Source organism: Acomys minous (genome assembly GCF_964271855.1).
Source record: "Acomys minous genome assembly, chromosome: 12".
NCBI classification, from domain to species: domain Eukaryota; kingdom Metazoa; phylum Chordata; class Mammalia; order Rodentia; family Muridae; genus Acomys; species Acomys minous.
Window position 1 is genome coordinate 70,302,553 of NC_140493.1, and position 26,939 is coordinate 70,329,491.

At 56.2% G+C, this 26,939-nt stretch overlaps 2 protein-coding genes across 15 annotated transcripts; one reads left to right on the forward strand and one right to left on the reverse strand.

Moving 5' to 3' along the window:
* Positions 1-384: 384 nt before the first annotated feature.
* CORO6 (coronin 6) lies at positions 385-6,895 on the forward strand. 10 transcript variants are annotated; one of them, XR_014783450.1, is made up of 12 exons: positions 385-634; positions 764-1,026; positions 2,136-2,258; positions 2,689-2,818; positions 2,933-3,114; positions 3,702-3,821; positions 4,217-4,336; positions 4,767-4,871; positions 4,959-5,104; positions 5,424-5,481; positions 5,577-5,806; positions 5,895-6,895. XR_014783450.1 is itself a non-coding variant. In XM_084802805.1 (12 exons), the coding sequence occupies exons 2-12, from the start codon at positions 829-831 to the stop codon at positions 6,018-6,020; spliced, it is 1,542 nt and encodes a 513-aa protein (XP_084658931.1). In that variant the 5' UTR covers positions 391-634; positions 764-828; the 3' UTR covers positions 6,021-6,895. The 10 variants fall into 10 exon arrangements, 8 of the variants coding, with proteins under 8 accessions (XP_084658931.1, XP_084658932.1, XP_084658933.1 ...); XR_014783451.1 differs by having other exon boundaries at positions 5,898-6,895; XM_084802805.1 differs by having other exon boundaries at positions 391-634; positions 5,573-5,806.
* ANKRD13B (ankyrin repeat domain 13B) lies at positions 6,896-26,061 on the reverse strand. 5 transcript variants are annotated; one of them, XM_084802770.1, is made up of 16 exons: positions 25,037-26,061; positions 13,969-14,104; positions 13,745-13,869; positions 13,005-13,050; positions 12,500-12,643; positions 12,227-12,416; positions 12,083-12,149; positions 11,017-11,098; positions 10,065-10,129; positions 9,732-9,862; positions 9,458-9,615; positions 9,156-9,311; positions 8,859-9,022; positions 8,711-8,787; positions 8,413-8,492; positions 8,150-8,221 (listed from the first exon to the last, which is right to left on the reverse strand). In XM_084802770.1, exons 1-15 carry the CDS (start codon positions 25,754-25,756, stop codon positions 8,447-8,449), a joined length of 2,307 nt encoding a protein of 768 aa, XP_084658896.1. In that variant the 5' UTR covers positions 25,757-26,061; the 3' UTR covers positions 8,150-8,221; positions 8,413-8,446. The 5 variants fall into 5 exon arrangements, with proteins under 5 accessions (XP_084658894.1, XP_084658893.1, XP_084658892.1 ...); XM_084802768.1 differs by lacking the exon at positions 8,413-8,492 and having other exon boundaries at positions 6,896-8,221; XM_084802767.1 differs by lacking the exon at positions 8,413-8,492 and having other exon boundaries at positions 6,896-8,267.
* Between the last annotated feature and the right edge of the window lie 878 nt (positions 26,062-26,939).

Genomic DNA, 26,939 nt, shown 5'->3' on the forward strand with positions numbered 1-26,939 from the left:
AAAGGACCTCGGGTCCTCAGTGGTGCACATCTGGTCCTTGCCTGCGGGGGTCGAGGGCCCCCACCCTCAGGGGAACCTACTAGCAAACCCAGGCACGGGCATCGGCACCCAAAGAAGCAGGATTAAAGTATGATATTCGTGTCAGATGACCATAGCAGGGGCTTCTGGGAGATGCTTGGGCATGATGTCCACTCCCGCATACCCCACCCCCCCCACCACCACCACGGGCACCACGGGAAGAAACTGTTGGAAACAGTGAGCTGGGATAACAGGAGGAACTTTTCTCTTGGAAAATCTGTAGAAAAAGACACATCTGCCTGAACTCTGCCAGAGATGTGAATTTGGGATCTGGAGGGCTGCAGTCCTCCCTACCCCCACAACTAGCCTTGAGCTGAGGTCCAGTGACTAAAAAAAGAGTAGTGTTCTCCCTTCTTTGGGAGGGAGAAACACTTGCATAGAGGTGCTCACCCGTGACTAGCAGCAGGAGGGCACCCACTGATACTGTCCTTCAAAACATTCCATCTTCCAGGACCTTTCAGCCCTGTTGTCAGCCTCCATGATTCCCCCTAGCCTGTGTGTCTGAGAAGTGGAGAGCCGCCGGTCTTTGTACCTCAGATCGAACAACATTTGACAGGTGACAAAAAACCTGCTTCCTACTTCGGTCACTTTGAAGAAGGCTCACCCACTCCTTGCCAGAGAACCCCCCTCCTCCCCCCCCCCTCCCGCGCGCCCCCCCCCCCTCACTTGCTCCTCCCTCCCACAGTTCACAGGATTAAGGAGGACTGACGTGCTGCTAAGGCTCTGATAGCCCCTGACTTTGCCCGAGCCATGAGCCGACGTGTGGTTCGGCAAAGCAAGTTCCGCCATGTGTTTGGGCAGGCGGCAAAAGCCGACCAGGCCTATGAGGACATCCGGGTATCCAAGGTCACGTGGGACAGCGCCTTCTGTGCGGTCAACCCCAAGTTTCTGGCCATTATTGTGGAGGCTGGAGGTGGTGGTGCCTTCATTGTCCTGCCTCTGGCCAAGGTGAGGGGGGGAGAGACAGACAGACAGACAGACAGACAGACAGACAGACAGACGCAGAGAGAGAGACAGAGATCAGATTCTGTCCTGGGAGTGGGGTAAAATGAAAATAAAAGGAGAGGGGAAAAAATACATAAAGCCAAAGCCCTCCCCTGCACACAAAGGAACAAGGCCAGGCGATGACTGCCCCCTTTGCAGACACTTGTCCGTCTGTACTCCAGGATAGATACCCCAACGCATTACCTTGACCTAGATACTGACCCTGATACCTTGCTAGAGGAGCCTCACAAGTGGCAGGGTCAGGAAAAGGCCTGACAATAGCCCATGACTCACCCCAGACAATGCAGACACGGTCCAGAGACACTGTCCCAAGGGCTCAGATTTCAGTTAGAGCCACCTCCTCCCCCAGTATGACTGCCATTTCAATGCCATTTAACCACCCTCTCTCCCAGACTGCGTGGTCTGGGCCCATGCCAACCCCTGCAGAGTCTTCACAGCTCCTGCAGTGAAGCTCATGAAGACAGCGCCGGGGAAAGGGCACTCACACCAAGATTGCCACACTGTTCCAGTGTGAAGCCAACAGAAAGGTCTGCCCAGACTGTGCACTCAAGGCCAACTGGGGGAACAGGCTCAGGTGCTGCCTCTTCGCAGGGTACCTGCCTGTGAACCCAGCACTGGGAAGACCAAGGCAAGATCAGTGTAGGCTAATAAACATGAGACTTTATGTTTGGAAAAAAAAAAACCTTCTCTAAGTAGGTGAAGAACTCTGGACTTAATTCACGCCTGAGTTCTGTATCTTGTTGTAGGGCCCTTTGTTAAGTCACCCTGCCTCTAAATCTGACTTCCTAATAAATTATTTTACTCTACGCACCTCCAGCAAAGGTCCAGGAGTGAACTGGGAAGGTTATAGGCTCAGAAAGATCTACAGTATAGACTCCAGAGGTAAATAAATCCACTGCCCACTCTAAAACCACGCACGGGAAGGCAAGGAAGGGCCTGGGACGCAGTTCAGTGGCAGAGTCCATGCCTAGCAGTGCGCATTCGCGCGCACATGCGCACAAGAGTGGTCCCCGCATCTCTCTCTCTCTCTCTCCCTCTCTGACCCCTTCCAGACAGGACGAGTGGATAAGAACTACCCACTGGTCACTGGGCACACTGGCCCTGTCCTGGACATTGACTGGTGCCCACACAATGACAACGTCATCGCCAGTGCCTCAGACGACACCACTGTCATGGTAGGAGCCAGGTGGATGCTGCTAGGCTGGCCAAGGGGAGCAGTGAGGTGCCGCACGCACCTGTGTCGGGGAAGGTGATAGAAGGGGCGGGCGGAAGCCAGGAGCCCTGCCCTGTCCTGCCCTGTTCCCAGATTATTTTTAGTTAAATACATGCCCGCTCCCTCCCAGAATGCACTGCCTGGAACTAATTATAGCCTTGGGCAACTTGGGGCCCTGAAAGCAGGGGTACAGCACTCTGCAGGCTTCTGAACGGAGTGAATGGAGAGCTCACAGTGCTGCCAGGCTCTGAACCCCTCCTTCCCCGTGCTGGCACGCACCGCCACACCTTACCCTGTATTTGACCCTTTACCTCTCAAGAGGGCCAATAGCACTGAGGGGGCGGGGCCACCTCTGTATCCCCACCTACTTGTTGCCTTTTCTTCCTACCTAGGTGTGGCAGATTCCAGATTACACCCCTGTGCGAAACATCACAGAACCTGTCATCACACTGGAAGGCCACTCCAAGCGTGTGGGCATCCTGTCTTGGCATCCTACTGCCAGGAACGTCCTGCTCAGTGCAGGTCTGGGGTCGGGTTAAGGAGGGTCCCTACTATAGGTGAGGGTGGGAGTGAGCAAGGCAGGGGGGGGGGGGGTTCGGGGGGGCCCAGATGACTGTGCCTGGCCACTCCGGACAGGTGGTGACAATGTGATCATCATCTGGAATGTGGGCACCGGGGAGGTACTGCTGAGCCTGGACGACATACACCCTGACGTCATCCACAGCGTGTGTTGGAACAGCAATGGTAGCCTGCTAGCTACCACCTGCAAGGACAAGACCCTGCGCATCATTGACCCTCGGAAGAGTCAAGTGGTTGCGGTGAGTGTCTGGCCTGGCTACTCCCTATTAGCGCCCCTTGCTCAACACCAGCTGTTAGCACCCGATACCCTCAGTCGTCAGAGCCTCTGGTCTCAGCTTTTGCCTGGTCCATCCCTACTCCAGCTGTTATGACTCCCTACCCCACCCCGCCCCGCTGCATCTGCCCCCCCCCCCCCGCCTGCTCATTTTCTGCTCCCGTCCCCTGTATCTCAGAGCTCTGAGGAGGGCTCCTTGCTTTGAAATAGAGGAGGGGAGAAGCTGAAAAACTCCATCCTCCAACCAGAGCCTGCATGCAACCTGAGCTCCGGACCCTCTCCTCTCAGATACCCAACGCCATCTTCCAGGGGCTGGGGCCTGACCGCCGAGACCTGGCCCCCCTTCCCACCCACTGACCCACTGGGTGGGGATGAAACAACCCTCAAGCGTTGCTTGTCCCAGCTGGGTGCGCTAGGAGGAGGATGGCCCCATCCTGCCCTGCCTCCATCTAACCTGGGGTGCGTGCATGTCTGCATGGGGCACGGGCGCGGCGCGGCGGGGAGCCGGCTGACGGGTGGGCGGGCACTCTAACCGACTAACCCTGCGAGCAGGAGCGAGCCCGGCCTCACGAGGGCGCCCGCCCGCTGCGGGCCGTCTTCACCGCAGACGGGAAGCTGCTCAGCACCGGCTTCAGCAGGAGCAGTGAGAGGCAACTCGCGCTCTGGGACCCGGTAGGCCAGGCCGAGCCGAGCCGGGCGCGTTGGCTCGCTTTGCAGGGTCAACCAGGAGCAACCCTCCTGAGCGGTGGCCCGGACCAAGAGGCTCAAGCAGAGCGCAGGGCTCCCTTGTGGGTAAAGCCCCACTGCAAGCCCAGGGAGCCCGCAGACATCGCCTGCCCCAGGGATCAGCCAGCCTTCGAGGGTGCCTAGAGGCTGGGACCTGATGAGAGCTCCGGGCCAGGGTCCTGCCGCTGACCTCTGAGAAACTGCGTCCTTAGGACCCCGTTCCCCCAGCCCAGCCCACCCCACCCCCACACTCAGGTTGACAAAGTTGCTCAGCTTTCCATCTCCCCAAGGCCGGCAGCAGGGTGATGCTCCTCCCTTCTCCCCCTCCTCCACCCCCCCAGGAGAGGTTTGCGGCCCACGAGGGGATGAGGCCCATGAGGGCTGTCTTCACGCGGCTGGGTCATATCTTCACCACGGGATTCACCCGCATGAGCCAGCGAGAGCTAGGCCTGTGGGACCCGGTAACACAGCTGGAGGCTTGGGGTGTGTGCCCCGGGGACTGGCATCACAGGCGAGGGGCCAGACGCCCTGCACCCGCAGGGTATGCCCATTCCGACAGGGCTGAAGGTTGTTGCCACCTCACACCCAACACTGACCGATTTTTTGTTTTTGTTTTTGTTTTTGTTTTTGTTGCGTCGCCTGAAGGAGCTCGCTCGCGCTGGCGCCCCTCCTGGTGATGCCTTAGTCCCTGGGGGTGGTTTGCTGTGACTGCATGCAACCGCACAGGGTGAACTTGTGCAAGGGAAAAGGGCGTGCGTGGAGCGTCTAGAAGAGCCTGGAGCTCTGACCAGAGCTGCCTCACCACAACATGAGATTGGGGGTGGGCCTTGAGCGAGTTCTTAAGTAGCCGGGAGGGTGAGCACGGCTGGTCACTCTTCCCGTGCTCGGCAGAACAACTTCGAAGAGCCAGTGGCCCTGCAGGAGATGGACACCAGCAACGGAGTGCTGCTGCCGTTCTATGATGCCGACTCCAGCATCGTCTACTTGTGTGGCAAGGTGCTGGAGGCTGGGCGGGAAAACCAGGGCCAGGATGAAGATGTGAGCGCCCTGCTAGCAGTACCTCTAACCTGACTGGTTTTGCAGGGTGACAGTAGCATTCGGTACTTTGAAATTACCGAAGAACCGCCTTTCGTGCATTATCTGAACACGTTCAGCAGCAAAGAGCCGCAACGGGGCATGGGTTTCATGCCCAAGCGGGGACTGGATGTCAGCAAATGTGAAATCGCCAGGTCAGCACTTTGGTTCTTCCTGTGCCCTGGCCTCTGTTCCTCACATCCGCTCCCGGGCTCCCCCAATTGTGCTGTCCTTTGGGAAGGAGAAGGAGCCGTACTAGTTGTTCTGAGTGACAGTCCCAGTGCCCACTAGCCTGACATTTCACCAGAGCTTTGTTTGTTGTTTGTTTTTAACCCAAGACTGATGTGTTGAAGGTTCAATGCGCATGGCAGTTACTCGGCACTTTGACTTTCAACACCTTAGTCCCAAACATGGGAATTTTAAAAGAACGAGGGAGTCAAGTCGGCAGGAATATTGAACTCCCCTCCCTGGTAGGTTCTACAAACTACACGAACGGAAGTGTGAACCCATCGTCATGACGGTACCGAGAAAGGTGAGGAGGGAGGGGGCTGGCTGGAAAGCATCAAAAAGGCAGGCGTCCAGCGCCAGCTCACGGCGGCCCTCCTGTCCACCCACCCCCTCAGTCAGACCTGTTCCAGGATGACCTATACCCGGACACACCTGGCCCTGAGCCAGCCTTGGAAGCTGATGAATGGCTATCAGGCCAGGACGCAGAACCTGTGCTCATTTCGCTGAAGGAAGGCTACGTACCCCCCAAACATCGTGAGCTCCGGGTCACCAAACGCAACGTCCTAGATGTGCGCCCTCCAGCGGCTGGTCCCCGGCGCAGCCAGTCGGCCAGTGAAGCCCCCTTGTCGGTAAGCTCTTCGATCTATCCTGCTCCACCCTGACTCTATCTCCCTGCCTCCTGCTGTCTGCCATGGTCTCCTCTGTCTTCCATGTCAGCAGCAGCACACCCTGGAGACACTGCTGGAGGAGATCAAGGCCCTTCGCGAGCGCGTGCAAGCCCAGGAAGAACGCATTACAGCTTTGGAAAACATGTTGTGTGAACTGGTGGATGGCACGGACTAGCACTGCATGTGTGCCGGGAAGCTCTGCACACTGCTGACGCGGTGGGGTAGGACACACCGACTGGCAGCACCAATTTTTGGTCTGGGACTCCTCAGCACCCTGCCTCCTGGGGTTGGAATTAGGGGTGAAACCAGAAAAAAAAAAAACTCTATCCCCCCACAGGAGGCTGGACACTCGGATTTTAAGTGGCAGAGACTGATGTCCATACTAGGTCCCCGACTTTGCAGGAGCAGGGCCTAGGGGCATCCTGGGATAATGTGGCCTTAGCAGTGGTGCTTCATGGTAAGGCGGTGTGCCTCTCCGCTCTTTGCCATGGCAGGGCAAGTGCTTAGGATTAGTGATGCCTGGGGACACTGAGGGCCTTGGGCTTGACTCACAGGGATGATTCTATAGATAATCCCCAGAATCTCAGGAAAACTCCCACATTTCTCCTGATAAGCTCATTCAGATGTCCCTCCACGGTGAAGGGGGGCAGATGGCAGCACCTTCGCCTGTTGCCAGAAGAGCCTGCCCCACTGGCTTCACCCACCCATCCATGGCAGAGGGCTCTCCCCTTTTACCCACTTCCAGTGAGGGCTGCTTCTTGTAGGAAGCAGTTATATACACACACACACACACACACACACAGCCTTCAGCACTCTGCTGAATCAGTAAAAACACCAAGGCATAATTAATGAAATGTTTTCTAAGCATGAATCTATGCCTCCCGCATGGATGGCTAGAGGACACCCCACCCCCACCCCCATATGCAAGCTGGACGGAGGAGCCACAGGCAGCTTCTCACCCTACGTTATCCATCTTTGCATTGAGGATCCAAAGACCCCACCTCCCACCGCCGTGGGCGTTTCTCCCCAATAAAGTTAGGTAGGAGAGCATCTGGCTTGAAACCTCTTTTATTTGTGCCTCAGAGTCAGTCTGGTGCCCCTGGCATCAGGGAAAGGAACAGGGAGAACAGTTTCGCTCTGTTGCTCTTTTCTTGTGCCCCTTTTGTGCCCCTTCTGCGCCCCTGGCAGAGAAGACAGCCAGAAGGTGGCCCAGGACAAGGGTGTGCTCGGGGCCCCTGCCCCGTGGGGCCTGTGCTTCTTTAGGTGGGTAGGGCAGAACAGGGAGAGCCGGGGTTAGCACCATTGGATAAAGGGTGTTAGTCAGCCCCGAAACGGGGGCAAGAGGGGTGCACAACCACAGAGGGCTAGCAGCAGCTGGTAGGGAGGGGTGGGAGGTGACAGTGGTGCCAAGGCCCTCACCAACGCCCTTGTGTCAGGTCTCGTGCTTGCCTCCAAGCCAATATGCTGCCCCCACTCCCCAAGGCCTTGCCCAGGCTGGGGGGCACTTTAGACACACTCCCTGATCACAAGAAAAACGTGCTGTGGGTAGGGGCACTCCACTTCCTGGCTGCCTAAGGAGAAGCTGGGACCACCCTGAGACACAGGACAGGTTTGGGAGCTGGGGGAGCTGGGCACCCCGCTAAGTGCACTTGACGCTGGAATGCCGGGGTGGGGAGGGGCTGGCCCTTTGCCGTGCTGGTTTGTGTCTGGGACAAAGCAGCAACACAGCACGCAGGGCGATCAGCTGCCTCCCAGGGGTAAAGAGCTGAGTTGCGAAGGCTTTGGGGGCAGTGTCCTGGAGAGGGGTCAGTGAGCAAGGAGGAGGACCAGCTGGAAGGAGCAAGGGACAGGGACAATGCTCCTCTCAAGGATTCGTTTCCTTTTCAATACCACCTGTCTCCGCCCTTGGACAGATCTGAGCCCAGAGAAGCGGATTTAGGGGTCACCGAACAGCAAAGCAGGGAGACCAGCCATGCCTCTAGGGCTCTGGCCGGCAAAGTTACTCCACGCCTGTATCAAACCCCTGGCATCTCAAGCCTGGTGCGCCGCTACACCCCGGGTGCGATGGCTCCAGGCTCCAGCAGCAGCTCGGCAGGTGCGCAGACCCGCGTCCTGCGTGGAGTGGGCGAGGGTCCCAGCAGGGGGCGCTACTGTTCGGTCAGCGAGAGCCGCAGGATTCGCTCCAGCTCTTCCTCCTCCTGACGCGCTCGCCGCCGCCTCTCCTCCTGCTCCTGCGCCGACAGCTCCATCGCCAGCCGCAGCTGCTCGTCGTAGCTCCGGAACGCGTGGCTGCTGGAGCCAGGTCCCGGGCTGGGCCGAGGGCTGGGCACTGGTGCCTGGGGCACGGGCTGGCGCTGCGGCGTGGGTGGGGCGCTCCTGGGGGCGGGGAGGATTTGTCGAGCGCTCCCCGCTCCCGGCATACCTGGGACACCTGCTCGTAAGCGGGGGCAGGAGACATCATGGAGGTCCCAGGGCTGGGCAGGCTTGCCACCCTCTAGGGGAAGCCATGAGTCTCGCTGGGCTGTCCTGGCCCCACCCAGTGGTGGCAGATCCCAGGTCCCGCCAACCTGTCTGTTGTTGAGGGTCTGAACTTCCAGGGAGCTAGGTCCCTGTTCTCTGCACATGCTTGGAGCACTCGCCACCCACCCTGTGCCAGGAAAGGGGATTGGCAGAAGCCGTCATGATTACGGGTTCTCGATACAGGCTGGAGCCCCGTTGAAGGCACTAAGAGTTCTCTGGGCCTAGGAGGGCTCCTGTGTCACTGTGCAGTACGATGGGTCAGTGGAGGGTCTCTATGAGTGTGTGTTGGGGCGTAGGAGAGGGAACAGGCACCTCTAAGTTCTCTTCAGCCTCGTGGGCACTGACCTGTCCTGTCGGCGGCCTTCATAGGACATGGGGTGGGTGCCTGGCTTGCTGTTGGTTAGGGCCTCCCAGATGGTGACCTGGAGGGAGGGGCCTGTCAGCTGTGCTTGCCGGCACTCACAACGGCTTGGAGTGGCATCGGGGAACACACCTGGTCATACTCACTGCCTGCCTCGAGCAGGCTCTGCTGGATTGCAAACTGCAGCAAGTCATCATCTTCCTCTCGAGCCGCAGCTTCTCGCTGGCCACCCAGGACGCTGTAGCCACGTGGGGCCTCGAACAATGCAGGGGAGATCTCACAGGACCGGCAGGAGGCTGGAGGCGTGGGCCGGGGGTCAGGTGTGGGCTGGGCTCACCCCTTGGTGTCAGGGAGGGAAAGGGAGCTTTGGGAGAGCAGGGCTCTGTGGGGGTGGGGAGGAGTGGGGGGGGGGGGGCAGTAGAGCCTCACTGGTGGAACTGGAGCTGCTGACGCTGGAGGAGTCACTGCTGCCAGGGGAGGGTGTCTCGCTGCTGGGGCTGCCTCTCACCGAGGGCACTGGCTCATCACAGCCATTGAGGTTCCCGAAGGTGATGCGGGCGTTGAGGATGTGAAAGATGGGAATTTCTGAAGCCAAGGAAGCCGTTAGGCAGGGTCATATCGCCCCTCGTACCTCAGACCCACTGGCCCGATTACCTCTAACCTCCTCCTCTCCAAGTGGCTGAGGAGAAATGTGGCTGGAGGGTGGGGGTGGAGCTGGGACTGGGGCTCACCAATCTTGACTGGGAAGCCCGGAGGCAGGCGCAAGGTGATGAAGTCCCGGAGCTTGGCAAAAAGTGCATTGCTGACAGCCATTAGGTCAATGATGGGCGCTACCTGCTCACACAGGGACAGGGGGTGCTCCTCGCACAGCCACAGCTTGGCCTTGAACCTGGTCCCCCAGATCCCAAGGGGTAAGGGAAGCTGTAGGAAGCCATGGCCTCCTAGCACCTCTTAGACCCCCCCCTGCCCAGCCCAGCCCAACCCAGGAAGAGCAGGGGGTCTCACTTCTGTGTCTTGGTGGTCAGTTCCATAGGACGGCCCATGTCCCGGCTGCCAAGCTCAAAGTTGGGGTTGAAGTACTCCTCTGCAGTGATGGCAGTGGGGTTGGCTTGGCTCAGCGTCTGGGTGATCAGGGTCTGCACCACACAGGAGGGAGTCCTCAATCCCCAATTCCAGGTCAGGGGTTGGTGACACATCTCTTCTCCCTCCCAGCACAGAGCTGGCATGGCTTGGCGAACCGGAAGTCCACATAGGTCCCGGCAAGCAGGACACCACCCGAACCTCCTCCTAAGCCATTTCTACACCCTTCAAAACAGTAACACCCTGGCACACACTCACCCCATTTTGGGGGCCCCCATGCTGCTCAGCAATTCCCAGGAAAGACTGCAGAGGTGTCTTACAGCCTAGAAGAAATGTGGGGTCTCAAGGGGGTACTGCAACCCTCATACACGTGAGTGCCTGAGATGGGGTGTGGGCAGCTAGCACACCCTACATTCCTAGCCACTTTCACCTGACTCTAGGGCCCAGGACCACACAGGCTTGGGTGACATGAAAGGCCACCAGCATGCAGGAAGGTGGGCGGATGTCTGTGAGTGTGAGGCCAGCCTGGTCTACTTCAAGAATTTGAGGCCAGGGTTAAGTAGTGAGAATTTGAGACCTATCTCAAATATATAAAATAAAATAAATAAAAGCACTTAAGACTCAGAAGAACCCTCCCAGAATGCTGCTCTACAGGTTGGTGACCTTGGACAGCAAAGCATCTGTCTTCTCTTTGGGACAGCGTGTGAACGCTTCCCTTTAGACAGTTAATGATTTCATTCTGTTCCCCTGTAAGGTAGGAATTACTTGTCCCTACGTGAGACAGGCTAAGTGACGCCCAGTGAATGTGTGTGATCTAACCGAGCACATTGACTCAGGAGCAAGGCTCCCTGACTTTCTACCCAGGTTTTGAGTCAGGTGACTAGATTAGCCTATAAATGGCATGCTTGACATTTCTCTCTGAAATGCAACACAGACATTAGTAATCAATCACTGAGCCCAAATGAGCCCTAGAATCGTCTTTTTAGTATGTTAGGCAGCTATTTGAATTGAAAGCTATTTGTCTGGTTGAGCCGTCCTGGCACTGGGCTGCCTGAGGATGCTGTTGGGGGTATCCACATGGGATGCTGTTGGGGGTACCCACATGGGATGCTGTGGGGGGTACCCACATGGGATGCTGTGGGGGGTACCCACATGGGAGGTGGCCCCTCCCACCCTACAGCAACTCTCCCATTTGCCTCGAGCTCATTACCTTTGACCTTGCCCTTGTGTTGTTCTGAAAGATGCTCTGTCCGTGTCCGGGTGATGAGTTCCACATTGGATGCCCCATATACCTGAAGACAGAGAGGAAGAGGCTAGGAGACAGCTCTGGTGCCCACACTGAAGGGAATGCTATATACTCCCTCCAATAAAAGTCTTGGAGGGGCTCTTTGACCCCGTCTTTAGGCATATTGGCAAGTAAACATACCTAAACATAGCAAATAATTCATCCACTTACTCATTCATTCAACAAACTTACTGATAGTGCTTAGGGCTGAACCCGGGCCATCTGGTACACTAGGCAAGTGTTGTACCACCAAGCTGCAGCCCTAGCCCAGGTTAGCAAGCGCCCTGGGGCACTTAGATGCCAGCCCTTGAAGCAGGCATCTGGGATCCAATGGCGAACAAGCCTGACCCAACCCCTGCCCCTTTGAGGGTCACATCATAGTTGGAAAAACAAGAAAATGGACAGTTATAAAAGATTGGGATACGTGCCCTAGTTAGCACCCCTGACTTAGCACACAGAACCAGAGAGGGCTTCTTGGAGGAGGCAACCTGCACAGAGCCTTAAAGCCTGTGCCAGCACCTTCACTCATTACGTGCTGGGCAGGTGGTGTTCCACAGTGACAGACTGTTTTTTTAAGAGGCCTGGCTTTGAGGTCTATGCCTACAGTTGTACAGGTCACCTGAAAGTGTTTCAGTGATTCTGCTGGGTGAGTGAACCACTCCGTGCTCATGGCCTTATCTACAGGCCAGGGTAACAGCCCGGCAACCCCTGATCGGTAGCGGGCCATGGAGGGGTTCAGAACACACCTGCAGGGCGGGGACAAGGGCACTCCTGCTGTGAGGAGAGAATGAGGCTAATATAGTTTTCCCTTTACCCACACAGCATGTCAGAACAGAGCCTTGGGCGTGAGTATCCTACAGCCTTCTCCTGGGGAGACTATTGGTCTCATGCCTTTGCTCCACACGGTGTTGTCTCTGCACCCACAAGGCTGGGGAAAGTGGGTCAGGAACCCTCTGTTCAGCGTGGCCGAGCTCCAGGACCCAGAGCTCACCTTGGCTTCGTAGCCGTTCACCATCTCTGTCTTCTCACTGCGCCAGCCCAGAATGCCTGTCTTGTTCCTGGGGAGGCAGAGTGGCCCAAGTGAAATGGTTGCCCGTAAGGCTGGCTTCAGGCTAGCCAGGCTGCACCAACTCACCTCTCGAAAGAGATGTTCTTGGTGTCAAGCTGTGTGGTGACAACAGGTGCAGTGAGCCGGCTCAGCACCTGCTCCTCAGTGGGTTGGGCAGCAGCCAGCAGCAGCTCCCTGTCCTGCCCTGCCAGCGCCAGCGTCTCCATGTATACCACACGGCGGTCGTGGTCAATCTCCATGACCACAGCACTTGTGTCTGCGACGGGAGCAGCATCGGGGTCAGGGTGATCTGGGGCTGTCCGCTGGCTCCCGCCCTGCCCTACTTACTGCCTGACTGACCTTGACCCCTGAAGACGAAGCTGCGGTTCCCTCTCTGCCAGCTCATATGGTCGAAGCCCAGAAGCGTGGTGTCTACCCTCAGGTTCTGCCCACTCTTCCATACTTTGTAGGTGTCACTAGGGCAAATCTTGGACACCAGAGGCACTGGGTGGAAGCGAAGGTCAGAAAGGGCTTCAGTTGCCTGGGACAGCCCAGCGCACAGGAGTTGGTTGTTTAGCCAGAAGAGGGCTGGGGAACTCCCGAGGGAGACGCCCTTTCTTCAGTGCCTCTCCCCAGTGTAGACTTGAGCAATCTGAGGTTGGGCACAGGGAAGGCTCACACACCACTGCGCGCTCATCCATTCACTCAGCCTCTCGACTGTACTTTCAACAAGTATTTAAGCACCAAATTCATGCCAGGCACTGTTCCAGCCATCGGAGATACAAGCGTGACCAAGGGAAGGCTCCTGCACACTAGGGAGGGGACAGCGAACTCAAAGTCCCCGGGTCACACTCAGCCCTCTTACCCCAACTAGTGAACTCCCACTTCATCTCCACGTAGAAATCCTGGGCCTGGAGGGAGACAGAGAAAGAGGCTGAACAGGCACCGGAATCTGGACACAGGGCCACAGCGGGCGGGTGGAGCACTGAGAATTACAGGGCCACAGCGGGCGGGTGGAGCACTGGGAATCTGGACACAGGGCCACAGCGGGCGGGTGGAGCACTGAGAATTACAGGGCTGCAGCGGCGGGTGGAGAGCTGGGAATCTGGACACAGGGCCACAGCGGGCAGGTGGAGCACTGAGAATTACAGGGCTGCAGCGGCGGGTGGAGCACTGGGAATCTGGACACAGGGCCACAGCGGGCGGGTGGAGCACTGAGAATTACAGGGCTGCAGCGGCGGGTGGAGAGCTGGGAATCTGGACACAGGGCCACAGCGGGCGGGTGGAGCACTGAGAATTACAGGGCTGCAGCGGCGGGTGGAGAGCTGGGAATCTGGACACAGGGCCACAGCGGGCAGGTGGAGCACTGAGAATTACAGGGCTGCAGCGGCGGGTGGAGAGCTGGGAATCTGGACACAGGGCCACAGCGGGCGGGTGGAGCACTGAGAATTACAGGGCTGCAGCGGCGGGTGGAGAGCTGGGAATCTGGACACAGGGCCACAGCGGGCAGGTGGAGCACTAGGAACTATAGGGCTGCAGCGGGCAGGTGGAGAGCTGGGAATCAGGACACAGGGCCGCAGCGGGCGGGTGGAGGCTGCGTCTCACCTTGCGTAGCCTCTCCAGGAGCATGGGGACACCTGCCAGCCGCTTCACCACTCGCTGGTAGTCCCGGTACCGCAGCACCAGCTGCACCAACTCCAGGTCCCTGGTGCTCACAGCCTCTTGCAGTACTGGAGGAGGGGAAGTGACATCACAGGGTGACGCCTCCAGCCCACCCCAGGCAAGCACCTGACCCTGGACGCAGGGCTGAAAGAAACAAGGGTGCCCACCTGTCCAACCACTGCGGTTCTCCCTGCCCACGTCTGCACCATGTGCCAAGAGCACACGAGCACATTCCAGGTGCCCCAGGGTGGTCGCCAGGTGCAGGGGAGTCCGGCCACGGGGGTCCAGCTGCTCAATGTCCACCTGGGGAAAAAGTTGAGATGGAGCCCTGGTTACTTTGGAGGGATCTGACATGGACCTAAGCTGGCCACCGCTCTCTGGCTATGTCACCTGGTCCAGCTCACAAGGCCATGCAAGAGACCAATGTGACACAGTGTGCCAGGTGAATGGAGAGGGGCACAGGAGGTAAGGAGGGCAGGACACTGGGACATGGGCCTCCTGTGGCAAGCAGGGTGGAGACTGAATTGTGGTCCATCCAAAGATGCTGTCAGCCAAGGAGGATGCCGACCGATGGCTAAACCTTTCCAATGGCCTCAGAACACACTACCGAGAAGCGCCACATTTTGCATAAGTCTTGTGGTTTTTGGGAATGATTGCCTACTACATCCAACTGTGTTGTGTTATGAAAATGGTATGCATCAAACATAAATATTTAAACATATCTCAGGAGTCTGGACTCCTGGCGAAATTCAGGGAACCGTCGTCCATATGCATGCTAACACCTCTCCAAAACCTGACTACAGGGCTTGAACTCAGGACGTGCCTGAGGCTGGTCTTGAATCCCCGACTCTCTCACCTCAGCCTCCCAAGTAGTGGGATTAAAACCGCAAGCTACCACACCCAGCATGACATCTGCAAATGTGAGCATGACAACAGTCTCTAGGTGACATCACCATAGATCACCATGACAGCTCCAGAGTCCGATGGCTAGCGTCTTCACCGAGCACACGGACACAGAGGCAGGGACCGTGCTGCCATAAATAAGGTAACGAGGGCCTGGCGCTACAGGGAGTTAGACTAGGGCTAGGAGGGGAGTGTGCCTCTCACTAACACTCGAGAATTCTGAGAGAGTACATTTTTGTGTTTTGACTTTTGTTTTTTCAAGACAGGGTCTCACTGTGTAGCCCTGGCTGTCCTGGAACTCTGTCTGTAGGCCAGGCTGGCATTGAATGCACAGAGGTCCACTTGCCTTTGCCTCCCGAGTGCTAGGATTAAAGGCCTGCCCTACCATACCCAACTGTAAATTTTTGTTTTAACTCACCCATTTTTGTGACAATTTGTTGTGGAAATGACTACAATGATAAACCCCTACAGAACCAAGAAACACAAAGCCCCCATAAACTGCAGATGCCAGGGCCCCTCACCGTCAGACGCTGAGACGGTGCTAAGAGGAAAACCATAGGCACCCAAAGGAATGAGGCTGCCTTCAGGGCAACAAACAGAAAACCCCGCTTCTCATTGGAAAGATGCAAGCAAGCGAAGGCAGCATAATGACAGCTTACGGTGCTGGGGCGGAGGGCAGGGAGGCTCCATGTAAAAATTCTATACCTAAGGAAAACACTCTTCCAAAACGAGGGGAAACGGAGACTCTGCGGCACGCCTCAGCGAAGAGAACGTACCGCCAGGAGATGTGTGGAAAAGAATGCTCAGGTGGGAAGGAAGGGTACCAGATGGCGACTCGGAGCTACACAAAGCACGGGGAACGCCAAAAATGTTACATTTGCAAGTATAAGAGTGTCAGTAACATATTCAAACCCACAGGCACAAAGAGGGGTCAGCAGATGAGAAATCTTAACACGTCTTCAGAAGATGGACAGTGGCCGAGGGTCACTCCTGACTTTAGTGGGACAGAGGGAGCCAGGATCCACACAGCCAGGGGAGGGAGCCCAGAGCAACAAGCCAGGTCCCCCCAAGCTCACCACACAGCATGGCCTGTGCCGGACTTGCTGGACTTAGGGCACAACACTGGTGACTGGTGAGACCAGCCCCTTGCACTGGATCCTGAGCTACCTACAGCCAGAATAAGGTTATATCTTTTTTTTTTTTAAGATTTATTTATTTGTTATTTATACGATATTCTATACTGCATGTGAGCCAACAGGCTGTAAGAGGGCGCCAGATCTCAGTATAGATGGTTGTGAGCCACCATGTGGTTGCTGGGAATTGAACTCAGCCAGTGCTCTTAACCTCTGAGCCATCTCTCCAGTACCCCCGGCACTTGTGTCTTGTCCCTGCCCCCACCACTCTACCAAGTTGGGCACTGAATCCTTCCTCGGAGGAAGTGAAGGCCACAATTACCTCTGAATAGAGCTATTTGGGGTTCCCCTGGTGGATAATTAGTTTACCGCCCCACTTGTCCTATGTGTCAGTGAGTTCCAGGCCTCAGACTCACATATAGCCCACAGCCACCCGGGACTAGACACTGGAGGCAAAGTGTCCACTATGAAATCAACCCCAATAGACACAGGATGTTACGAACAGGGAAGAGCCTGGCTCTGCGGGCAGTGGAAGGAACCTGGTAGCAGGCAGCAACGTGCACCCTCAGGAAGACATGAGAAGATACTAAACTCTCAGACTGCGACCTCCTGCCTCCTCTGACTTGTGTCTTTCCTCACCGTCCTGTCCTTGCCTCAGAAGCATCTCTGTCACCTTCCATGGCTTGCATCCCTCCTGTACAGCTGCCCCTGGCTTCGTCTCACCGCGTGCCTCACTTCACTGCACTTTCAGGTTAAACCAAACAGCACAGGCTGGCGGGGAGACAGCCCTGCAGGCGAAGGCACGTGCCTCCAAACCCAGTCACCCAAGGCTGATCTCAGGGACCTACATAGCAAAGGGACAGCGCTGACTTCCAAAACTGTCCTCTGACCTCAACACATGCACAGTGGCACACTCATGACCCCCCCGCCACTACCTGAGAGAAAGCTTACACTTTTAAAAATACAAATCCGTGGCCCCCACCCCCACCCCACTAGGGCTTTGGGCATGAAAGGCGCGTGCTTCCCACTGAGTTACACCTCAGCCTCCAGAGCTCCCCTTCGCTAACATTTTTGTGTCCTCTCCTTCACCTTCCACATCCAACCCTTCAAAATGGACCCAGAGCGCCCCCCCCCCACACACCAGTTACCACCCTCTGGAGCTCCCAGGCTGCTCCCAGCCACCTCTGTTTCACACGGCACCTCAGCAGCCCCCTTAGCTGCTCACGTCACCTTTCTCCTGCCTCCACATGACCGAACTAAGCTGAACTCAGGAGAAGCGGAGAGACGGCTCAGTGGTTAAGAGTTGCTCTTGTCGAGGACTCGCGCTCTGTCCTCAGCACCTAGATGACAGACATCTCACTATAATCAGTAACTCCAGTTCCAGCGCAGCCGATGCCCTCGTCTGGCCTCGGAGGATGACACGCATGCCTGTGGTGTATATACATGCATGCAGGCAAAACACTCATACACATAAAATAAGATGAATAGATCTAAAATATGAGATAAAATTAGCTCAGGGCTCTCTTTGATACCCTTTCATACAAATCTTTCCGGCAGGTTTTTTTTTTTAAATTATTTATTTATTATTATGTACACAGTGCTCTGCCTGCATGTACACCTGCAGGCCAGAAGAGGGCATAAGATCACATTATAGATGGTTGTGAGGCACCATGTGGTTGCTGGGAATTGAACTCAGAACCTCTGGAAGAGCAGCCAGTGCTCTTAACCTCTGAGCCATCTCTCCAGCCCCCCGGCAGGTTTTTTTATTGTGTTAGTCTGGACTTCTCCTGAGACTCATTTACCCACCCACCCACCCACCCCTGCTACCAGCCTTCTTCTTTACCTTAGAAATGATCCCTTGGACACCCCAATATTATGATCTGTCCCCCAAAGGTTCATGTGCTGGAAGGCCAGTCTTTCCCCGTACAGCTGGGCCCATAGGGAGGTGATTCAGGCGTGGACAACACCCTAAGGATAGGCTCACCGGAGCAGGTCAGGTCTCCCAGGTCATCCCAGCTCAGTCAGCTTCCTCGCTCTTTGCCCAGCCCCACCCCCACCTTCCTCCTGTATGTGTTGACTTATCCACTGTGATACAGCCAGGTGGTCCGGGCCAGAAGCTGCTTCTAAAACTCTCTCCCCTTTGACCTTTCCAGCCCCCAGGATTGTGAGCTGCTGTGAGCTACACCAACCTCTTTTTCTTGTGAAGTCTCCAGTATGATGGAGGGTTTTTGTTTTGTTGTTCTGTTGTTTTGGTGCTATGGAGGATCAATCTCAGGGTATGTCTTGCAATCTGCCGGGCAAGCGCTGTACCATGGGGCCACATCCCTAGCCCGTCAGGAATTCTGTTACAGCAACACAAACAAACCAAGTGTCTACAGAACCTTTCTCTCTCACTTGAGGTTGCCACCGAAAGTCACCTCCTTAGATTAGTCTGCCCTGACAGCCAACCCGAGGTGACAGTTGCCGCTTATGTCTCAGTGGCCATGTATCCTGTCTCAGATCTCTGGCAACATGCCAGGCTTGTTTACTTTTTCAGTTTTGGGATCACCTGGGCTTGGCACACTGCAAGGCCAGGCCCTGCCTATGCTGTTCATCAGTGGCTTCCTACGGCCTGGACAGCACCTGGCATGTAACCAATGGTTAATACACACTGTTAAATAAATATACAGATGACTATGTTGACGGTCAGGAGAAAGTAATTGGTTTTTTAGGTATAAAAGTGATAAACCAAGCTGTGGAAGTAGTTTATAACTACAGAGTAAGCAAAGAAAGAGGTCAGTGAATAGACGGGCCAGTAGTAGAAGCCTGGCAGGTGGCTGGGGAGACAGCTCAGTGGTCAAGCGTACACACTGCTCTGGAGGCAGAGCTGAGGGCCCAGTGCCCACACTGGGGGGCTCACAGGCCCTGTGCCTCCAGCCCCAGAGGATCTCCTGCCTTGTGCTGACCTCCTGGAGTATCTGCACTCACTTGCACACACCCACGTGCAGACACATAATTTAAAAATAAAATAAGCCTTTTTTTTTGTAAGTTTATAAACAACCAAAATTTCAAACCATGAAAATGAATTCACTTGTCAAAAATAAGGCATCTGGGTGTGTGAGAGACAGCCCAGTGGTTAACAGTGGTTAACAGTTGTTAATACTTTTATTATGAAGACTAGGATCCATGTCAGGTGACTCATAAATACCTCCAGCTCCAAGAATCTGATGTGTCTCCTGGGTTCCCAGAGCTATACCACAGATGCACACACACACACACACACAAAACAATTTTTTTTGTTTGCTTTTCGAAACAGGGTTTCTCTGTGTAGCCTTGGTTGTCCTGGACTCGCTTTGTAGACCAGGCTGGCCTCGAACTCACAGCGATCCACCTGCCTCTGCCTCCCGAGTGCTGGGATTAAAGGCGTGCACCAACACCACCACCCGGCTAAAATAAATATTTTTTTAAAAAGCGATTTCAGGCCAGCTGTGCTAACACTGGTGCACACACAGACACATCAAGAACAGAAATGAGGTGCTGTTGTGTGCACACACACACATACAAACAGGTGAGTATAGTAATTTTTTGTTTGTTTGTTTTTTGTTTTTTGAGACAAGGTTTCTCTATGTCACCCTGGCTGTCCTAGAACTCACTCTGTAGACCAGCCTGGCCTCAACCTGCCTCTGCCTCCCAACTGCTGAGATAAAAGGCGTGAACCAGGCCAGGCGTGGTGGCGCACACCTTTAATCCCAGCACTTGGGAGGCAGAGGCGGGCAGATCGCTGTGAGTTCGAGGCCAGCCTGGTCTAAAAAGTGAGTCCGGGACAGCCCAGCCTAACACAGAGAGACCCTGTCTCGAAAAACCAAAAAAAAAAAAAAAAGGCGTGAACCACCACAACCACCACTGCCCAGCTAAAAATTTCTGTTTCTTTGTTTTTATTTTTTTTTAATTTTTAATTTTTAATTTTGTTCATTTTCTTTTTTATGATTTACTTTTGTTTTATGTGCATTGGTGTTTTGCCTGCGTGCATACCTGGGTGAGGGCATCCATATGCCCTAGAACTGGACAGACAGTTGTGAGCTGTGGGTGCTGGGAATTCACCCCCGGTCCTTTGGGAGAACAGGCAGAGTTCGTAACCACTGACCCACGTCTCCTGCTCCTGTTTTTAGTTTATGTGTCTGGGTGTTTTGTCTGCATGTACGTCCAGGCACCATGTGTATGCTCAGTGCCGGGGAAGAAGGCCAGAAAGGGGCCATGGGTGCCTGAAGTTAGGATGCTTATGTGCTATACCATGTGGGTGTTAACTGAGCCCAGGTCCGATGGTTATGTGCTATACCATGTGGGTGTTAACTGAGCCCAGGTCCTCTGCTAGAGCAGCAAGTGCTCTGAATCACTGAGCCATCTCTCCAGCATAGAAATATTTTTTTTCCAAAAAAGGTGAATAAAAATTTTAAATAACTGTTTTTGTGACAACCTCTCATGTAGCCCAGGCTGTATGGTTCTCCTGCCATGCGTCAGGGTTACAGTGAGATCTGCTATACCCAGTTTTCATCTTTGCTGCTGTTGTTGTTGTTTTAGCTCATGTTGGCATTTCTTTATTTTTTAATACATTTGAGAGCCTCAAAAATCAAGTGACCCTGCCCCTCTGGACCCCTCAACTATAGCTTAGAGCTGTGAGAAGTGCCCCAGTTCCTTAGTACCAGCCCCCACAGTGAAGGGGCAGAGGACTTGTCCTGGGCTGGGCTGGGCCCTCCAGGGTCCTGATGAGCCATGAGGTAAGATTGCGGGAGAGCCAGGGACCCTAAGCTGGCTGGGGAAGCTAAAGGGTGACCTCAGGCCTGTGAGGTGATCCAGCAAGTCTTTACCCCAGGGTTACAGGTGAGCTGTTGGGCTTCCCCCACCCCGCCCCAGATGCTGCTGCCAGTGCTGCAGCTAACAAGGCCGCTGGGAACTGGCAGGCACCCTGCCTGGCCCCAGGGCCCCTGTGGGCCTCAGCTCCCAGCTCTGCAAGCTAGACCTCCTGTAAGGGGGATGGATGCCTTTCCCACCCTAAGTCCTCAAGACTGCCCCCAGCATCTCCCCCCCCCCAACAACCCTGATTCCTGGGCTCATATGGGCCTCCATGTAGCGATGCAGGCCACAGAGCTGCTCTCCCCACCTCTCTGGAGCACAGCCTGCAGCCCAAGTGGCACTTTGCCCTGGGCCCAGGTGGGGGAATTCATTAATTTCTTCAGCAAAAGCTCACAGCTGTTTGTTTAATTGCAGCAATGAAAAGGTTTCCATGAAACCCAACACCCGCACTCCCCACAGAGCGTAGATTCCTGGACCCAGCAGGCTCGGGGACTCAGGGCTGAAGTCTTTAGGGTTTAAGAGCTGGGCACCACCCCACCCCCACCCCCACCCCCGCCTCCACTCATGAGCACCCGTGTGCGCGCACAGGCACTGGTATGCACGGGTTCTAGAAGAAAGCGTGCTCATCCTACCTACACTTGGTCCCTGTGCACCCTTAACTGCACAGGCACAGGTGTGCTTAGCTGCTCCCTGGCCCTGCAGGAGTTCACTTGCGTGGGGCATGTTTGGTAATGGCATACTCCATCTAAACACCCACATGTGCTAGCAGGGTGTTTTTCCAAGTCTTTCATTGTGGACAGAAACCATTTGTCAAGTAGAGCCTTTTTTTAAAAAAGCGCTTGGCAAATATACAGTAAGCCTGGGCACTGAAGGGTGGGGAGCTCAGAAAGCCTTGGCCACTTGGTCTCCTCTCCCTTTCCCTACTGCACACCCACCTTTCCAGCCCTAGGAAAAATGGCTGGAGTCTGACTTAGTCACTGCTCCTGAGAGCTGCCACCTAACACAGGGCGTAGGGTGAGGCATGCCTTAGCTTTCTCAAGGGTCAGGAGGGTTGAGGGTGTTTCCTCAGATAGCATGGGATCCATGGAAGACTGGCCACTGGGGCAACGCTGTGTTGTTGCTATTGTTGTTTTTGAGACAGGGTCTCTCTGTGTAGACCTGGCTGTCCTGGATTTGCTTTGTAGACCAGGCTAGCCTTGAACTCACAGAGATCCATTTTTGTTGCTATTGTTTTTGAGACAGGGTCTCTCTGTGTAGACCTGGCTGTCCTGGACTCACTCCAGGACAGATCAGAGAGATCTGCCTGCCTCTGCCTCCCCGAGTGCTGGGATTACAGGCATGTGCCACCTCCCCAGGCTTGACTAGTACTTTTTTTTTTCCTGTGCAATGGTGTTTTGTCTGGATGTTTGTCTGTGTGAGGGTGTTGGATCCCTTGGAACTTGAGTTGCGGAAAATTGTGAGCAGCCATATGGGTGCTTAGGAGTTGAACCCAGGCCCTGTGGAAGAGCAGGCAGTGCTCTTAGCCGAGGAGCCATCTCCCCGGCAGCCATAACTGGTCCTGTTAACAGGGCCCCACAATCCCATCTCACTGAGCTCTAAGTGGGAAAGATGAATGGGAACCATGGTAGAGGCGGGGCTGGGGGGGGAGAAAGGGGGGGAGGCAAGGGGGGGCCAAAATAGTTCCTGGGGCGGTCATAGTAGGACTCTCTTCAGAATCCTTGCTGTTAGAACAACCCTGTTTCCCCACAGCCATCCCTGGCCCCTCACCCAGAGAGAACCCATGACTCCAGATCCTGGGCTATGCCAGGCAAAGGAGAAGTGGCATAAACTACGGCCAAGCACCAGCCCTTTGCCTGCCAGGGCACCTGAGGACCACAGTACTGCCGGGCTCTGGCTAGGCTCCTCCCTTGCACCCCAGTACCTCTTAACCGCTCACCATTCCCAGAAGAGCCCCCACCGAGGCTAAGCCACTCTGAAGCTCTCTGTTCGGCCCTACTCAGCCAGCCAGCACTCCCAGGCCTGCCTACGGGAGGCCTTTGCAGGTCTTTGTTGGAGCAAAGCAGAGGCAGCTATGCCAAGCAAGGACCAGAAGATCTAGCTGCCAAGTGCTTGAGGAAAGCCTGGCGGGTTTCTACAGTGGCTTGTGCCAGAAGCATTAGCAGTCAGGGACCCCCCCCCCCCCGCTACACACACACCATTTAGGATGCTAAGAGTCCACAGGATTCATAAAGTCAGGTGGCTCACCCCCAGGTTTGTCCCCCCGAGACAACATCATAATGCCCCAAAGTGAGACAATGCTCACTTGAATGCAAGTGTCACTCTGTGTCAGCATTGGGGTTGGGATGCAGCCGAGGACCCTCCCGTCAAGGCTGACTGGCACACTGCTTCCTTGTACTCTGGAAAGAAGGGGAGCGAATACCTTGCTCCCCTTGGATAACAAGGGTTAACGGCACAGGCGTTGGATCAAGCAGCCTGGTATCCATTTCAATAAGACATTAACTCACCGGGGCCAGAATGAGGTAAACACACGGTGCCTGGCTACTGTGGCAGCTCCCAACAGCCCTGGCCACCATGACCTGCAGTAGCTCCCCAGGCCTCCCCCCCAGCAAGATGGCTGACTTGAGGTCTGTCAGCAGAGGCCTGGATGAAAAAAAGCCCTTTCCTGAGACATCCCACTTGTCTCTAGCTGTAGGAAAGGGACCACCCACACCCTTTGGCTGCGGGAGGATTCTGTTTCTAGGCCCTTCTAACAATCCCTAGATCTTTGGGGACTTCCTCAGGCAAGGAAAGTGAAGAAGAGCCAGAAAAGGCGGGACTGGGTCTTTGCCTCCTATGTTCAGCACACTGTAATCTCAGAACTAAGTCTCCTCCAGGGCAGGCATTTGGACCTGGTATTTGTGGGGTCCCCCCCCCCCAGGCTCTCTGACCTCCTGTCTTTGCAAAGCCTTTGTGACAGATGAACTAACTTGGAGAGACCTTGTGGGAGCAGAGGCAGAAAGAAAGTGAACACACACACACACACACACACACACACACACGCACACACGCACACACACCCGCCCCCCAGGCCAGCCTAGAGGCTTGCAGGCCCAGGCCATGTTATTACTAGCACTCACTGCAGAGCCCAATGCTGTACTGGAGGCTTGGAGTCAATGTCAGCTGGTCCCACCCTCTCTGTTTCCCAGTCTGATGCCCAGCCTCGGCCTCTTCCCTTGGGAATTAGACAGGTCCTCATTGCTGAATTGCCATGATGGAGGAAATGGGTTTGTGTGTCCCTAAGACTCAGACCCTAATCAAGCCTGGAGGTGGGGGCAGGGCGATGTTGGCACCATGAATGCTTTGCCAGTTGCCTGGGTGGCAAGAGCAGAATTGAGGACTATTAGTGACATGTGCCCGCCCTCGTCCTGAAGAATGGCTAAGAAATACCACCATTGCCAGTCTTTCTGCTTGTTTGGGTTTTTCAGATAGCGAGGTCTCACTATGTAGCCCTGGCTGCACTGGAGAGAACACGGAAGTAGGCCAGCCGACCTTACACTTGTAGCAATCCTCCTGCCTCTGCCACCCCAGTGCTGAGACTACAGGCATGCACTACCATTTTCTGGCTCCCAGGCTTCTTTTGAGGTCACTGCCCAAGCCAAAGCCGTCCGACCCACAGGTTCCTCTGACGGACAGAAAGCCTGGAACTCAAGTTCCGTGCAGGACCTCAAGTCGTTATTGTGGCCCCTAGCTTCCTCCAAGGCGAGAAGGTTGGCCCCAGCACCAAAAGGCAGGAGAGCGCCGGCCTTTCAGCACCTGGACAAGGCCCTTCGGGCTTCCCGGTGGGGTCTTCCTTCATCCCCCTCCCCCACTCTCCCTGGAGCAAGGGAGCGGAGGCACCTATGGGTTCCGTCCACTCTAAACAGAGAACTCGTTCACCAGGAAGCAAGAGGGCACTGGGTGGGGCTGGAATGCCTGAGGGTGCCGCACAGCTTGTTCCCCGATCTCGTGTGGGGCCCCTTCCCCACGCAGGCCTATCTCTGCACCTTCACGCGAGGATGTCGCGCCTAGATCGAGTGGGGCGGACTCTCGCACCACATGGAGAGAACCGACAACCCCCTCCCTGCAGATCCTTAAAGCCCCAACGGAGGAGAGCACAGGGTCCCTCCACACCAGTCTCGCAGGGCCCGGAACACGTGTGGGCCACCGGTCCTGAAACCAGGGAAGCAGGCGGGGCCGCTCCCAACACCCTCTTCAGGTCAACAAGCACAAAAGCCGCGGCTGCAAACAAAGAAGCACTGCAAACTCGCCGGGGAGGCGGGACAGGCGGCGCCGCGCCCCTTCCCCACGCCGCGCGGGCGTGCCGGGCCATGGTCCCCGACGGCGCTCCTACCTGGCCGGCGCGGACCTCCTTCTCCAGCTCGCGGTGGCGATTGTGCCACACGAGGTAGTGCAGCGGGTACTTGCCCTCGGGCCCCTTCCTGGCGGAGGCGTTGGCAGGGATCATCGCCCGCTCCTCATGCCGGGGCCGCGGCGCCCGGCCCGCGGGGAGGGACGGCGCGGGAGCCGGGGCCCGGGGCCGCGGGGCGGGCGGCCGGCGCTGTCTGCTCACGGGGCTGCGGCTCGGGCATGTGCGAGCGGCGGCGGCGGCGGGCGGGGGCGGCGCGCCCGGCGTGGTGCGGGCGACGGGCGTCCTCGGGAGGCGGCGGCGGGAGGCGCCGAGCAGCCCCCACCCGCCCGGGGAGGGAGCGGGCACTCGGCGGCACGCGGCCTCGCGCCTCCCCTCCCACACCCCCGCACACAAAGACGTCGCTCGGCGGAGGGAGCGAGGGCCCGCAGCGGGAGCGGGGGCGGGGGCGCACCGGGCGCCGACCCCGGGGACGCCGCCGCCGCCGCAGGGATGCGCGCCGGCAGCCTCCGGCTCCGCTAAGCCGCATAGCCCAGCCCTCAGCCCGAGCGGCCGGCGAGGGATGAGCGGATGCGGGGGAGAGCGGAGGGTACCAGGGAGCCCGGAGCTGGGCTGGTTACAGCTCGGCCCCGCAGCATCATGGGGCTTGTAGTCCGTCTGGTGGAACCGAGGGTTCCGGACGACCAGAGACGGTCTGGAACTCATTTTCTGAGAGGGTGGACAGAGAGTCGAGCCCAAGCGAAAGGGAGGCCTTACTCGGATATCAGGTGGGTTGGAGCGCTCCTCCACCCGCTGGCATCTTGCCTTTTGCAAGGTAATGGGGGAGGCTTACAGTCCTGGTCTGAAGAGTTGGGGCAGAAGGACATATGGCCTGCAAAAGTGAGCTTTGGGGTCCCAGGGAAGGTGATGAACGGCCCCTAGGCGACATGTAGGGTATCAGTACCAAGGGTCACTGAAGCAGCCAGGGATCTGACACTCGGACTATTTCTCAAATTTTTGTTCGCTCAGAAAATTAAACGCCACCTTCCACACACCACGTTGGAAAGAACCAGGTTGAGCAAAGACAGCAGCAGGTGGTGGCTCCCAGCCTCCACCCCATGTGGGACCCTGCCTCAGAGAACGACTGATTCCAGATTACCTCCTTCCAGAACGATCAGAGCAGACAAGCCCTTCCACACGATCCCTGGCAGAGAGTGTGGTAAAAAGCGAAATTGGCCGAAAAACAAAACACAAAAAACAAAAAGTGAAATTGGCCCGCGTCAGCCAACTACAAAGGAGCTCTGGCGAGAAAATGGATCGTGACATCGAGAGAGTTGTGTTTAAATACCGCATCAATTGCTCGATCCTGAGCAAATTGCTTACACTTCTGAGTTTCTCGGTCCACTCACCTCTAAAACGGGATTGGATACTACCTCCTGGGGTAAGCTAAGGATAACAGCTGCCTCTCTTTTTTTTCAACCAGACTGAGACAGGTGGTAGGGACGAACATGCTGCCTTCCTTTGAGCCCACCTTGAAACAAAGCAGAAATAAGGGATTCCTCGCCAGCCCGACTTAGAACAACAATCTAGAGAGTGTTTGCGTGGGAGGTGACAGCAAAAGCTTGCAAACTCCTTGCGCCTTTCTCGGGTTCCTTTGTGCGGTCTTCTTCCCCTGCTTCCTGCACACCCAGCTTTGCCAGGCTGGTGAGGGGCTGAGGGAGGAGGAGTAGACCGGCCTCACCCCTTTCTGCAGCCTGGGAGGAGCCGGCAGGCGTCGCCGCCGCCGCCGCCGCCGCCCAGCTCCACCGCCAGGGGTCAGCAGAGTGTCGTGATTGCAGCCCGTGCAGAGGAGGGGGCTAGAGTTAAAGAGGGGCGTTTAGACCAGACCATGAGAACGCTTGTACGGTTC

What these genes read in the sequence shown, in the direction of transcription:
- CORO6 (XM_084802805.1), top strand. Translation starts at nt 829, where the DNA reads ATGAGCCGACGTGTGGTTCGGCAAAGCAAGTTCCGCCATGTGTTTGGG. An exon ending in GGAAGAGTCAAGTGGTTGCG is followed by an intron (nt 3,115 to 3,701) that starts GTGAGTGTCTGG and finishes CCCTGCGAGCAG; the next exon opens with GAGCGAGCCCGGCCTCACGA. An exon ending in AGCTAGGCCTGTGGGACCCG is followed by an intron (nt 4,337 to 4,766) that starts GTAACACAGCTG and finishes CGTGCTCGGCAG; the next exon opens with AACAACTTCGAAGAGCCAGT.
- ANKRD13B (XM_084802766.1), bottom strand. Translation starts at nt 25,756, where the DNA reads ATGAGTTCCAGACCGTCTCTGGTCGTCCGGAACCCTCGGTTCCACCAG. An exon ending in CAGGCAGTGAGTATGACCAG is followed by an intron (nt 8,788 to 8,858) that starts GTGTGTTCCCCG and finishes CCCTCCCTCCAG; the next exon opens with GTCACCATCTGGGAGGCCCT. An exon ending in GAAGGCCGCCGACAGGACAG is followed by an intron (nt 8,277 to 8,710) that starts GTCAGTGCCCAC and finishes GCTTACGAGCAG; the next exon opens with GTGTCCCAGGTATGCCGGGA.